General features: G+C 46.9%; 1 protein-coding gene across 13 annotated transcripts in view; it reads right to left on the minus strand.

The window, feature by feature from the left end:
- ADD1 (adducin 1) overlaps nt 1–15169 on the minus strand; it is a 93380-nt gene that overhangs the window by 17130 nt on the left and 61081 nt on the right. For 4 of the 13 annotated variants that reach the window (XM_031664768.1, XM_031664771.1, XM_003890871.4 and 1 more), the window contains exons 7-12: nt 14586–14729; nt 14382–14480; nt 13477–13653; nt 7349–7600; nt 4519–4620; nt 3758–3847 (exon numbers count right to left, since the gene is read on the minus strand). In XM_031664768.1, the coding sequence (XP_031520628.1) occupies nt 3758–3847; nt 4519–4620; nt 7349–7600; nt 13477–13653; nt 14382–14480; nt 14586–14729 (864 nt within the window). Of the gene's footprint in view, nt 1–2921; nt 3015–3757; nt 3848–4518; nt 4621–7255; nt 7601–13476; nt 13654–14381; nt 14481–14585; nt 14730–15169 lie in introns of all 13 variants that reach the window. The other 9 variants (XM_009188428.4, XM_009186579.3, XM_031664770.1 and 6 more) reach the window with 4 other exon arrangements.

The raw sequence follows: 15169 nt of genomic DNA on the forward strand, positions 1-15169 counted from the left end.
AGTGGTGGAGAGCGCCCTCCTCCAAAGACCACAGCTAAAGGCCAAGCTGCTGTCAAGACTAGTTACGGGAACAGAGAATCACGTTCCTCTGCAAGAAAGGACACAGAGCAATGACTGAGATGCAGAGAAACATATGCCACTCATGGACAACCCAGGCAGGAAACCAAGATGTACCTAGCTTCCCCTCCTGCCACTCCCCTCACCTCCCTGTCACCTGACAAGGCTCTAAGGCAAAACACAGGCCCAGTAACACTTTCCGTACTTGACTGAGGCAGCCTGGGTGGAACAACAGCTCTGCCTGAGGTTGTGCAAACTGCGCTAGCGGCTGACCTCTCTGACCATCAGGTTTTCATCTACAAGCAGGGCCGACTTGGATCTGGACTGGCATTCCCAGTGCTGGACCATGCACAGGTTATGTGCTCAACACAGGTCAGTGAGAGAATCCGAGGGCTGAGCTTACTGCCCCTCTGCATTTCTACCACACAGCATGAAGGGTGGCAGGGAACACAGCCCCTGGTGAGGTGCACATGAGAACACAGAGTCCTTCCCTGGGCTGAACAGCTTGCAGTGTAGACACACATCTTCATCTCTAATCCTTCATTTCACTTAAAATTGAATCCAGAAGGCAGCCAAAATTATTTCAGGTTATGCCGGATGAGGTGGCTCACACCCTAAAATCCCAGCATTTTGGGAGACTGAGTCAGGTGGACTGCTTGAGCTCAGGAGTTTGAGACCAGCCTGGGCAACATGGCCAAACCCAGTCTCTACAAAAAAATACAAAAATTAGCCAGGTGTGGTGATGTGCACCTGTAGTCTCAGCTACTCAGGAGGCTGAGGTGGGAGGAGGGAGGATTGCTTGAGCCTGCGAAGCGGAGGTTGCAGTGAGCCAAGATAGCCCAACCACACTCCAGCCTGGACAACAGAGTGAGACCCTGTCTCAAAAAATACATATATATGTATATGTATTTCAGGTTACATGTTATGACACCCAAAGGAAAGTCAACACAGCCTTCGGCTGGGCTTAGAACTCCTGTTTGAACTCTGACTCACTGTCCCTTCTTCTGTCAGAAGGCAACACTTGCACTGTGCGAATGGCCATTGCCAGTGAGGGAGAAATGGAAGGCAAAGGAAAGTCCTTTCCAGAAAATCCCCAGCTCCCTAAGTCCCAAATACCCGTTCCTCAGGTTCTCAGATGGGAAGTAGGCATCTACGTGCTCGCCGCGCTGGGGAGGGGAGTGTGTAGGACACAGTCCTCCTTGCTTGGTCAAGGAAAAATTCAACTTCTTAACATGCAGCGCCATGTTCCAAAAGGAGCAAGACTGTCTGTGCTTTGAGGTTCACATGAAAGGAAGTGGAACAATCGCCCTGTAAAGGACTCCCATGGAGCCAAAGCACATTCTCACCAAAAAGAGGGTATTTTAGCCAGTGTGGGATAAAGACCAAGGGTGCAAAAGTGAACTTCAGATACAAGGAGGCAGAGAAAACACAAAGCTAGAACAAGGATTTCTGTCCAGGGGGTCAACCTCTCTTCCTATGGGTCAGTGTACAGTGCTATTCTCTGCTAATTACACCTGGATGCAGCACTCGCAGCGAGCATGGTGTTCAGAAGGTAGAGACCCTACCTCTGTCGTTCAGGAAACACCCAGGTGACTGTGACACACACCCACATCTGAATATCACTGGGACAGAGCACACAAAGCTGTAACTGGTGGTTGAACACGGTGACCCAGGCTGCTTTCTGGAGAGCCCTAACAAGGTCCTCAGTGCTGCCCTCATGTGGGCTCTACACAGCAGGCCAGCTGGGCTCATGGCCTGCACAGCCCTCACACACCTGAGAGAAAGAATAACTGACAAGACCGCAACAAAGTGCCCAAAGATGAAAAACAAGCAACAGGCAGAGTCATCTTTCTCCCCTGCTATGAGTTGTTCTTCCAAGAATGGCAGCCGGAAGTATGCTCTAAGCACAGGGAAAAACAGGACCTGTAGAATTAATAGGTAAATATGCAAAATAATGTTATTAGCAGGGATTAGACAGGAATACAGAATCTTTGCTACAAACCCGCTTCTATATGGGAACTGGAACACCACTAAAGTGACATGTGCATCTGAATGAAGGTGTGTCAAGTGAAAGAGACGGTTCTGGAAATTTCCTTTGACAAGAATATAAACATGCCTCTCAGCTAAGACTCAACCATGCGGTCAGGCACTTTCTGCCCAGGGCACCAGCTCCTGCACACTAGCAGCCTAATGCTTAGGGAAGGTTTCCTTCTATGAGGGTGGGTTCAGACAGATCTTCCACCTACCACACACACTAGGTACGCATGCACAGAGGGAAATTACGATGTGGGGTTTCAAACTCTCCTAAGTCTTTCTGCTCTGCAGCATTTAAAAATGTTATTTAGGATTTATTTTTGAGGTAAATAAATACATTTTATCAACAAGGGCTGACAAAGACTGTCTGAATTCCCATTCCTCTGAAATGACATCTTTCAATGATATGACCTCCAGTGGCTACATTCATGACATTTACAGTCAAAGCTGAACCAGCGAGGGTGGAAGGGCACTCAGGAGTGGCCGCTGCCAACAGCAACAGACTGCCCAGAAGAGCCTGTCTGCAGTCAGCATCGTGGAGAAGGCAAAGTCCCGTGCGGAACTACGGAAATGCACCACATCGCTCAGACTGGCCATTTCTCAGCAACAACTTCGAATGCTGGAGATTATCATCACACCTCATACCAAATGTTTTAATTAAAGAATCGAGCAGGTAGAACAGAACCTTCTGTACAATCTCACAAACAGTTTAAAGAGCCATTTGAAGCTACTTAAGTAACTAAGACAATGCCTGAAGAGAGGAGACAAGGAGAGGGGAGGGGAGGGGAGCAAGGCGCATAGACAGGTAGTGAGGACAGGGCAGTGAGTACCTTTCTAAAAGAGAGAGATTTAGCGGGACTAAAGGTCTGCTCTGTAAGCTCGAGCCCTTCGATAGTTTCCGTACAGTCAGAGAGAGGTGCATCCTGAAACAGTAAACTGAGTCACCAGAGCACACCAGGCCCAGCCTGTGAAATATCAGCTGAGAGCGCAGGATGGAGCTGGCTAAGAGCATGCAGCAGGGACAGCTGTCAACAGTAAATGTGGTGGTGATGATGGCAGGACGTGCAGACACTGAACACGAAACCAGGACCACGGCTGGCCAAATCCAACAATCGTCTACCCCTGCAGAGTCAGGTGTTAAAGCATTAGGTGGCATATTAGTTTTCAGAGATAACTACTTACACAATTATCTTCAATTATCTTCAATGCCACAAGGTAGAGTCATTTTGTAGAGATGTGTGTGAATGTGCACCACATTTACAGGCACCCAGCCCTCTGCAACCCAAGCAGCCCTTTGTTGCAGACAGCAATATGTACCACAACAAGAGTCCCTTAAACCCGCCCTCTCCTAGCACCTTACACAGAATGCTGCTGAACCCGGGCCAAATCTAAGCCCCAAAGCTGGTGGTGTATGTGCCACCCTCATATATGCATGCATTACAAGGGGCGGGACCAGACGGGTGGACACAGCCCTCAGCATGCTCGCTCCATCTAGAACTCAAGGAAAAGTGCCTGGACTATTTCTCATCATGAAGGTTTTAACAAAGGTAACTGGTTGCCTAGAATACTTACCTCATAAAGTCACTCTCTCAATTTCAGAATAACTTTGGAGAAGGCGGTCACACAGCCACCACCCACTAACGTCAGAGACACTCTGGGCTCTCACCTGGACGAGGCTCCTGTCCATCACTACACCACACAAAACCTGGGACTGAGGGCCAGCCGTCTTAATGTCCTGTAAATTCTGCTCTCGGATCTGAGGATAGGAAGGAGAGGCACATATCAGCGGTCCTGAGCAGCCATGCTGCCTGGGAGCCATGCTGCTGTGCACTTGGGCCCCAGCCACATGGAAGCTACACTTCAGCTCTCCCCGTGCCCTACGCAGGCAGGATGGCCCCATGTGTTCTGAGTGAGCGCCATGCCTGCTTAGTGGGGTGTTGGTCTGCAGGGATGGAGACTATTCCCAGCTCCCCACATCTTTCAGATGCTTGAGCAGGGCACCTATCTCTCACTGTCATTAACTTGGTGTCATTAACACTCTCTGCATGTCCGTTGTCTAGTGATGTGAGCACTGGCAGGGCTCCTGCTCTGATAAACCAAATGCCACTCACAAGTCTTTGAACGAACCCTGAAAATCAGGGACAGGAGTCTGCTCTTGTTAAGAACAGGTTTTGCAGCTCCCAGTTCTGACCTGTGAGCAAACATCAGTTCACGAATCAACAGGGCCCAAACAAAATGTCTGCTGCTCATACTTCACACTGATGGTAGAACAGCAACAGTGGGAAGAGATGGCTTCAGTTACAACAGTGGCAACAACAGCAGATGTCCTCTGCTAGAAGCAAGCACACACCCCCCGCCAACCAAAGCAGCTGGCATCCCTTCCAATCCCACACCCAAGCCCCCACTGAGTGCCGACGCAGGACACACCTTGTTCCTCATCTCCTGGACCTCTTTTGGGTTAGTGTTCAATGGAACAAACAGGTTAGGGACAGCAGAGGTGGAAGTTCTATGTCCATCCTCTTTAGTCCACTGTAATATCAAGAACAGTTGAAAAGTCAGAATTATGACAACAATAAGTGACACAGCATCCAATCTATCCAGTTTATCTCACATCTGGTCATGCACTGAACATCACAGAGAGGAATGAACCAATGACCACATCTTCTGGGTCACTCAGCAGAGTCGCCATGGGAGCAGGATGCAGCCACATGAAGACCAGTTAATAGTGGAAGTCAGTCATGACTGATGGAAAAGGACCATCTGGAAAGCCCAGCTGAATCTGGGTCACAACGTAGGCTGACGACAGAGCTGAGCCCCATAACCCTGGGACCAGCAGGGGAGGCCCCTCAGAGACCATTGGTTCACCGCTCTGAAAATCACCCAACACCAAAGCCAACTGGAAGCATGAGATGACAGGGTCATGAAAAGCAATGTGATGCTGCTACCCGGGGGTAGGGAGGAGCCTGCACCGTGAGGCAAGAGTGGGCATCACCAAAGTTTTGTGTTAAAATAAATGACAGCATCAGAATGCACTGTCTGCGTAACTATTTCAACCCAAGAAAATTACTGTACGGACACTTACACAGTAGCTACCTGGAAGAAGAGTTTGGTGATGTCGAATATTTTATATAACTTAATATTTTTGAGTGTTACAAAAATATCCCAAACAAACTTGAAGCGCTTCATGAGTCCTTAATATTTAAAGGCTGTTTTAGTATCAGTGCATCTCGTCAGCATGCTCAGCCTTCCACTCATAATTTTTTTTGGATCTCCAATCAAATTTGAGATTTTTCATCAAATTCTAAGGCATGAGTAGGCACTGAACATTAAAACAAGCCCATCTTCGAGAGCAAATGTTATGCCTTTCAGAATACTTTCGAGAGGCAGTAAGATAGCCATAAACCATACAACTTTAAAAAAAAGCAACAAAACCATCAAATGCTGAGCCACTGCGAGGAGAGTGTGGAATGGGCATGGAGCTGTGGGTACTCACTGATGGTTATCTTCTCAGATAAAAACAACTCCAGCGTTTTATTAAAAATAATTTTCAGTCAAAACATTCAAACAGCAACCTCAGAAACTCGAACACATTTGAAAAAGTAACAACAGTCATTATAAATGAAAAGATACCAACCTGGGAGCACTGCATGGAATCTGTATCCCTCCAGAACAGTAAGAAACAAATTTAAATGCGGAGCAAGGCCTCCCCTTGGATGTACACATTGGCTAAAAGGCCTAAAGTGACTTCGTTGTTTTGCAAGCTAATGGTAAATAAAGCTCGCGCTGCTGCCTGAACACTGGGGAAAATTCCTCATGACACCTCAGCACTGTGCTTCACATCAGCCACAGAAAGGTGTTTTGGGTTTCTTTTGTTTTTTGTTTTTTTTAATAAGGCCCACTTCCTTTAACAAGTGAAACAACCAAAAAATAAACAAATGAAAGAAAAGGGGAAGACAGGAAGGAGGGGAAAGGAGACAAGGAGGGAGGAGAGACGAGGAGAGACGCACTCCCACGCTCGGAGCCCCACGGCCACACAGGGTCCCTGCCCAGGTGCCATGGCCGCTCAGGAGCACAGAGGCTTCTCACCAACTGCATCAGGAAAACACCAGGACCACCTGGGGAAGACACAACTTTTTTCTTTAAATAAATCTATAAAGCAAAGCACTGTTAGAAGGGGAAAAGAAAGCCCCGCTTTATGTATTTGGTTGCCCAGGTTTTAGGAGCATCGAATCTAACTTCAACTGAACTCCTAATGAACTAGTCATGCATAGATGAGTCTGCTTCAGCCTCTGTCTCCTCCATTCCAGGGGCTTCTGGAAATGGGCCTCTTCTACGGTTTAAAGCAGAGCTGGGTGGACTGTTAGAGGTAGGTTACAGGAGGAGTAAAGACCGATCTTCAGAGGAGGTCTCAGCACCACGACATGGGAGCACCTCTCAGGGCAAACGGTAACTGAGCGGCATTACCGCTGAAACGAAGCACCCTTGCAGCGTCTGTCGCTGGTGCCTGCAGATGGCCTGCGCTGCACTTGGGTCATGCCGCACCCAGCAGGAGTCAGAAGATGACTCACTACTATGGCCGTCTACTCACATGCAACAGTCCATGCAGAGGGCAGCTGGGGGTGTGCATTCGGAGGCTTTGGGATAGAAAGCAGGGGAGTGACACTAAGGGCAGGGGACAAGGGTCAGCAGAGAACACGCCAGGGAGCCACGAGGGAAAACTGCTTAAGAAAACACTGAAGACTTAAAGAAGAAACTTTAGTGACTTGAAACCACTGGAGTCCACAACACTAAAATATCAGGTTTAGGACTGAAGTGTCTTTTTGTGCATGAAATATTAAGAGTCCCTGAATACAATTTGAATTAAATCAGAAGAGCTCCTATTTGTAGGTTAATACACGTACACTATTTTGTATTTCTGCTATATACGGAGATACACTGGAACTACTGCGGAGTCCCATTACATCTTAAGCAGTTTCAAGCACACAGTATTACCCGGATTTCAGTAATGCATTCAGTGGACTTAGGTTCAGAACTACAAGAAAGTGAATAAGGAAGGTTCGCTTTACACCTGGGTCAGAAAGGCTGGATTCCCAAAGCCTCCGAAGCCCCAGCTACCCAACTTGCTCTACGTCATCTAACTATGAACAGTAAGGTAGGCACAGACCAAGCAGTTGGTAATACAGCTTGGCACGCAGACACCGGACGAGAGAGACTGCAGCAAGGGTTTCACGTGATCGTGTGTAATGTTCGTCCACACCTTAGTCTTCGACTTGGGACTGCTTCCATTCTGCCCCTCCTCGGAAGCTTCATCGCCCCGGCCAGAGTTCAGCCATCTTGTCTTCTCCCGCTGCTGCTTCTGAAAACTGTGTCTGAGAGGCGAGCAAGTGCCTGAATCACCGTCACTACCAAAGGAGTAACCTGTGACACTAGCAGGAACTTCCACATCGCTGTATTTTTTAGACTTCTCTCTCAGAGCAGGGTATCGATAAGGGTAGCCAGTTCTGTAGCCCTAGGGTCCAAGGAGAGTGAAAGACAGTCAATATTCCAGATCTCAAAACAGGGTTTCACTTTGGAAAATCATGTGGAAATATCCACAAAAGTTGAACACATGCATACCCTATGACTCAGCAATTCCACTCCTAATTTTATACCCAACAGAAGCAAACGTGTTCACCAAAAAGCCAGGTACTAAAATGTGAAGAGCAACCCTACTCCTCGTAAACCACAGTTGGAAACAACCCAAAAGTCCATCCATACAGGAGATGGATAGTGTACTGTCTTCATAAGATGGCCTAGAGAAACACAATGTGCTCTAAACCAACCACGTGGATAACTCTCCTGAAGGCAAAGCTGAGTGAGAGAGACCAATCTGCAAAAAACATAGACCATGTAACTCCATTCATTAAAAGTGCAGAAGATGCAAAACAACCTTTGTTTTGGTTGTCCTGGGAGACAGGACAGTTGTCACCCCTGGGATGGGACAAGTGAACTGAAGGAGGTGCTGGGGATGTTCTGAGGTGCTGCTACTGTTGCTCTTATTGACAGAGGGTTCAGTTTTTAAAAATTAACAAACTGAACACTTGCGGTAGGTGTTACTCTCTTGCTTACGTATCTCAGCAAAAAATTAAAGTTGAACACCCAAACAGGGCTTACATGCTGCCAGCTACTGTGCAGGTTATATTCATCAACCTACTTAATAGATTTTTACCTCTTAAGTTACAGTTTAAATACTGTGATAATCTTTAGGTAAGTAAGGTAAATAAGTATACTCATGACAACTGGTTCTCAGCAAAATTACTTTACATCTGAATACAACAACATTCAAATTCACCTCCAGCTCTGCCTCATGACCATGTGCTCTGTGGTAAAAGACGGCCCCACTTACTTCACGCCTCTACTGGACCAACTCGTCTGCAGAGTCCTCCCACAGACAGCATCTCTAAGGGCAAGGACGGTGTCCTCTGCATGTCTCCTGGCCAGTGCTTAGCACTTGTTAAGTGTGACAGACAGACTTCATAGTGGCCCCAGGCCCCCAGCTCCTATAATCCCCTCCCACCTTGAGCATGGGTGAGATGTCTGACTTGCTTCTAAGTAGTGGAATTCACAAAAGGTGATGACTGGCTGTATCACAGAAGAGTGTAGCGCCTGTCTTATAAGAGTCTCTCTCTCCACTGCTGGATCTGAAGAAGCAAAGCTGCCAAGAATGCTTCAGCCCTAAGAAAAGGAATTCTGTCTGCAGTCTAGAAGAGCCTGGATGTGGATCCTCTGAGTCAAGTCTCATGATGAGAACCAGCCCTAGCCAACACCCTGAATGCAGCCTTTATGAGACCCTAGGTTGAGTTCACTGTGCCTGGACTCCTGCTCCATAGAAGCTGGGAAATAAATGGCTGCTGTTTGAAGCCGCCAGGTCTGCAGTGATTTGTTGCACAGCACAGACAGGTAATACAGGGGATGCCAAAGAGCTGTCTGCTAAACAACCTAACAGATTCGCACCTGAACCAAGTCACTCACAGCACCTTCACAATACATCACAAGAGAATTAGGACTTGGAAGGACTGCATGGGGCCAGACATACAAGAAACTTCAGTGGCCTGTGCCCTGCTGGCTACGGTACTCTAGAAACATACCTCTCAATTCAGAATTCTCTCTCCCCTCTGCTCTTTTTGGGGGGCCACCTTCATTACTAATCACTCTTTTAATATATTTTTAAAATTTTTTTTAATTTAATTTTTTTTCAAGACTTTTTTCTTACTCTGTTGCCCAGGCTGAAGTGCAGTGGCACCATCTTGGCTCACTGCAACCTCCACCTCCCGGGTTCAAGCGATTCTCCTGCCTCAGCCTCCCGAGTTGCTGAGATTACAGGCACGTGCCACCACACCCAGCTAATTTTTTGCATTTTTAGTAGAGATGGAGTTTCACTGTGTTAGCTAGGATGGTCTCGATCTCCTGACCTCATGAGCTGCCTGCCTCGGCCTCCCAAAGTGCTGGGATTACAGACATGAGCCACCATGCCCGGTCCCCCATAATTTTATTTATTTATTTAATGTTTTTTTTGAGATGGAGTCTTTTTTTTTTTTTTGAGACAGAGTCTCGCTTTGTCGCCCAGGCTGGACTGCAGTGGCCGGATCTCAGCTCACTGCAAGCTCCGCCTCCTGGGTTCACGCCATTCTCCCGCCTCAGCCTCCCGAGTACTGGGACCACAGGCGCCCGCGACCTCGCCCAGCTAATTTTTTGTATTTTTTAGTAGAGACGGGGTTTCACCGTGTTAGCCAGCATGGTCTCGATCTCCTGACCTCGTGATCCGCCCATCTTGGCCTCCCAAAGTGCTGGGATTACAGGCTTGAGCCACCGCGCCCGGCCGAGATGGAGTCTTTTTTGAGATGGAGTCTCGCTCCGTCACCCAGGCTGGAGTGCTGTGGCTCAACCTTGGCTCACTGCAACCTCTGCCTCCCGGGTTCAAGTGATTCTTCTACCTTAGCCTCCTGAGTAGCTGCGATTACAGACACCCTCCACCACACCTGGCTAATTTTTGTAAAGAAGGGGTTTCACCATGTTGGCCAGGCTGGTCTTGAACTCCTGGCCTGAGGTGATCCGCCTGCCTTGGCCTCCCAAAGTGCTGGGATGACAGGCATGAGCCACCATGCCTGGCCTACATTTTTTTAAAAAGGTAATAACAATCACTAATGGAGTTGTTTTGGGTTTTATTTTCATAATTATCCTCAGAAAGATAAGGTAAATGTCTGTACTGGCAATTTTCCCATTTCTGAGCATGCTTTGTTGAGGAATAATAAAAGATAATGACTCTGCCATAAAGACTATCTGCAAAAAAAAAAAACAGTTCTTATTAATTCAAGTTTCCTCTTGCTTAAAAAGAGCCAGGACTCAGTAATCTCCATAACTTCAGAATAAACCACCCAGGACTCATCAACATCATTTTTTCCTGACACCATATGGATTTTTCTTTATTCTTCCCCTTTAAACGCTGTTAAACCAAAACCAGAAGTAATACTCAGACCTCAGAACTACTACCCGGCTTGTAGTTAAAAACATGGATTTGGGTCAGGCATGGTAGTTTGCACCTGTAATCCTAGCACTTTGGGAGGCTGAAGTGGGAGGACTGCTTGAGCCCAGGAGTTCAACACCAGCCTAGGCAACATGATGAGATCCTGTCTCTACCAAAAAAAGAAAGAAAGAAAAAAATATATATGGATTTGTTCCTTCTTTGAGAAACTGAAATTGTATCTTGACTTTCTTTTGCGGGGGGAACAATTTAGCATTTTTTTCTAACTGTAGAAGTTCAAATGAAATATATCTCTCTTTTTGAAATTTTTTTATTTTTTGTGGAGAGGAGTCTCGCTATGTTGCCCAGGCTGGTCTCAAGCTCCTGGTCTCCCACCTCAGCCTCCTGAAGTGCTGGGATCACAGGTGTGAGCCACTGTGCTCGGCTGCAATATACATTATAGTGTGGAAATTGGCAACTATTCTCTACTTAGTTATTAGCAAACAACATATATGCCAATCCCAATGCTAAATTAAAACATGGACTATGATTAGTGATTCCTGTCTAGTTTACTTCTCATAAATAATATGGCCTTCTAATATTAAAACAATCTGTACACATTAAGGACACTGAATAAACATTCATCATGCCTTTTGTAATGAATGTTTTACTTATTAATCATTCATCCTTCTCTTCCTTCCCTACCAAATCAGAGTTTCTGCTCGATTCTGACCTTCCCCTCTAGGATGTGCTTTCAGCGCAGTCTCTGGTGGCTGCTGTGCATTCTGAACCCCTCTCTCCCCTTCCTTACACTGACTTTACGTAGAAGAGCAGCGAAATGTTGCCGTATTTACCAGGAGGCAGGGGCTGTGTGACTGGGCCAACCCCAGCCCTCCTCACCTTGTGCAGCCATGCTGAATGACCTGGCTCCTGACACACACCTGGGCCATGGCTGCCCCACTCTCACGCTTTCTCCAGCTGTGAGTTCCTGCAGCTTCACTACCCTGGCTGGCCACCCAACTCTAAGTGCTTCTTCAGCCTTCTTTGTGAGTTCTTGCTCCTCTTCCTACTTCCTTGACCAATCAGCACCCACCTCTGCCTGCAAGCTCTCATCAGGCCTGTGACTGCACAGATCACAGAGGCAGGGCTCATTTGGGATTCATTTGTCCATTTCTCTTATTAGGTCATAAACTCCTGAGGGCAAGAACTGTGTCCCGTTCATGACTCAATAGTAGACAGTCAATTAATGTAATCAATCTTACTGATTATATGAACTTTGAAAAGTTACGCTAGACTCTGCCTTCTCTGTTCCTCTGTCACTGATTGAGTCTACTCCACTGATTGACTATCGCGCCCAGGCAGAAAACCCTCAGTTTTTCCTTTCTAGCGGACAATATTCATCACGAGTGCAAAGAATTTCAGTAAGAACATTTAACATAGCCTGAATCACACCTATGAATTCTCTTTATTCCAAACCTTCAGGAAAGTTAAACTTCCTGCCTCCTGAAGCCACCCATCTCATCTGTGATCTGTGATCCTGTCCAGTACTGGCTGGCAGCATACAAGGACACTGGCCCCTCTGAGGCCTTCTTTCCCCACACTGACATGTCCTCACATCTGCACCTCTTGAGGTCACGTGGTGTTAGGATGGACCACTGTGGCCCCCATCGAAGAGGTCTGATGTGCAGCATGGAAGGGTCTGCTCCAGAGCCCTGTGTCTGATGATGTGGCTGCAGGACTGAGACCCCAAGGGCAGTGTTCTAATACAGCTCTAGGAACTGAGCAACGATCCTGACAAAGCCAAGATGAACCTGAAAGGCGCACTGTACGGTGCATGTTTCCATCTCCCCACTCCCATTGTCTGCAGCTGTGCTGTGGCCTCTTCATGCTGTCATCCTTTTTTTTTCCCCAGGCTTTCAAACTCAGGCTAAGATCCTACCTATTCTTTGAGATCATTTCCAAGGGCTACCTTCCACATAAAATTTTCTCTCCAGTCCTTGCAAAAGAATGAAATTCTTCACAGCAACGCTATAACACAGAACACATCCTGCGTGTCCTCCTATCACAGTGTGGGCTCACTTTCCTTGTGTGCTGGAGGCCCCACGGGCCTGCCCTCTGGACCATGCCGGGTTCTGTCCCTGCAATAAGCAGCTCAGGGGCTCCCACACTGTGGACAGGGAGTGGATACCCATGTAACACAGTCATCAGGCCCCAAACAGCCAGGACCTGCTGTTAAGGCAAAAGCCTAAGTACCTGACTGACCTATTTCAAAAGCGCCACCTTTCTCGCTTGCTTGTGGGATGGCGGGGACTGAGCTGATGCAGCTGGTCATCCAGCAGCCTATGCATTCTCTGTGCTCTTGTCCCCACTGAGTCCAAACACAAAGGTTATCTTTAAAAAATAAAACAATAGGCCGGGTGCGGTGGCTCACGCCTGTAATCCCAGCACTTTGGGAGGCTGAGGCGGGCGGATCACGAGGTCAGGAGATCCGAAACCATCCTGGCTAACACGGTGAAACCCCGTCTCTACTAAAAATACAAAAAATTAGCCAGGCGTGGTGGCGGGCGCCTGTAGTCCCAGCTACTCAGGAGGCTGAGGCAGGAGAATGGCGTGAACCTGGGAGGCGGAGCTTGCAGTGAGCTGAGATCACGCCACTGCACTCCAGCCTGGGCGACAGAGCGAGACTCTGTCTCAAAAAAAAAAAAAAAAACAATACCAGGAACCCTTCACCTCTATATTTTATTGTAATTTACTGCTTCTTCATGACTTTGAGGGTGAAAATATTCAGATACTGCATAAAGACAGCAATCTCACTTGCTATAAGAACACCAACACTGGTGCTTTTAGACATAAGGTTTATCATCAAGTAGTGGCACCACTCTTACCAGATTATCAAGCATCCGCATGAGGGCTTCAAATTCCTGCTCACCAATCTGCCACTTGGGAAGCGATCCAGTGCCTTCTCCTACAGGAGACCCTGGGGAACGGGACTTGGCTTTGTACTTCTCAGGATTCAGCAGGACTAAGTTGTCTGGTCCTCCTGCACTGGTCAGAGTTCGAACCTTTTCCAAAACACACACAGCATGGCTTGAGTTCCTTACTGAGATCAAGAGGGTCAGATGACTTGAATAAAAATGCAGATTTCAAAAGAAACCAAATCTCTAGAGTGTAAGAATAGAAAATGTAGAATGCATAGTGATAGACTGATCACAGGCTTACTTTCAGATGTATTTCTTTAGCATGACAAAAATATTGGGCACCAAAGTTGGCAGAGAAATGAGAAAACACAGCACCTTTCAGGATCCTACAAAGGACTTGGGACCTCACTACGCCACAGACATAAGTCAAGAAGCAAAGGGGAGAACATGAACTAAGGGCTGACAGAGCAGAGGGGAACTCACAGCTGTAAGCTGCAGGCAACTCTCTGAGTCTCTACTTCTTTATGCCTGCTTTTTCAAAGAGTACTGTGGGGGGGGTCACACGACATCACGTACGAGATGACACACACTAAGCACCTGATGCCAGGCCTGGTACACACCAGTACTCCATAAACAGTAGTGACTGACATATTTGAAAATTTAAAAATTAGAAATGAAAAGTCCAGTAATCCTTTGCCAACTTCAATCAGTGAAACAGCATTTCTCCTGATCAAGTCCCAAATCCATGAGCTTATCTTTGGCAAAGAGATTGCTCAAAGATTCCTCTCCTACTCGATAAGTATCAAAAAATCTATGTGAACCCCAGACACATCTAAATAAACTGCAGAGTGATTGGAATGGCTGTCCCCTACCTGGATCTCACAGGCAACCACAAGGTTATGGATGTAATAGAAGGCCTCCTCAACGCTCTCTCCAACTGACACGAGCCCATGGTTCCGGAGAATAAGAACCTGAGGGGAAGCAGGAATGCTCTATGGAGCTGGACAAGAAGACTGGTCCTTTGCTTTATTCTTCTTTCTGCTGTACTTTAAATACCAGATTAGACGCCTACTGACCTTGCTTTTAGGCCCCAGATTTTTCTGAATCAAAACTTTTTCCTCTTCATCAACCAGAATGCCATGGTAGTCATGATAAGCCACTTCTCCAAGGGAAAGTGCCTCCGGGGAGATTGGCAAGAGGCCACATTTCATCGCAGAGACCTAGAGACCAAATGGTTGCCATGAAGAAGGAAAAGCCGGGGTTACACAATGACCAATGATACGGTAAATGCTTTCCTCACAGAAATAAAATAGGAAGGGAAGTGTTTTTGTTCTCTTCTTGAAAACAAATCAATCTATGAACTTAAGACAAACTTGACTTCCAGTGCTAACAATTCACACTTAAAAACAAAATTATCCTTAAACTAGGAGAGCTTCAAAAGAAAATCCACATCTTTCTAGACTTTTTCCCACTGATTATAAGTGCTGTGTAAACCTGGATTTAATTATACAATGAGCATTGCATCTAGTGCAAGGAGCAGACCACAGACTCCTCTGAGGACTCAGTACATTTCAAAAGAAGGCTTCCCGTCAGGTATGGTGGCTCACACCTGTAATCCCAACACTCAAGAGGCTAAGGCAGGTGGATCACTTGAGCCTGG

Source organism: Papio anubis, chromosome 3, assembly GCF_008728515.1.
Source record: "Papio anubis isolate 15944 chromosome 3, Panubis1.0, whole genome shotgun sequence".
NCBI lineage: Eukaryota > Metazoa > Chordata > Mammalia > Primates > Cercopithecidae > Papio > Papio anubis.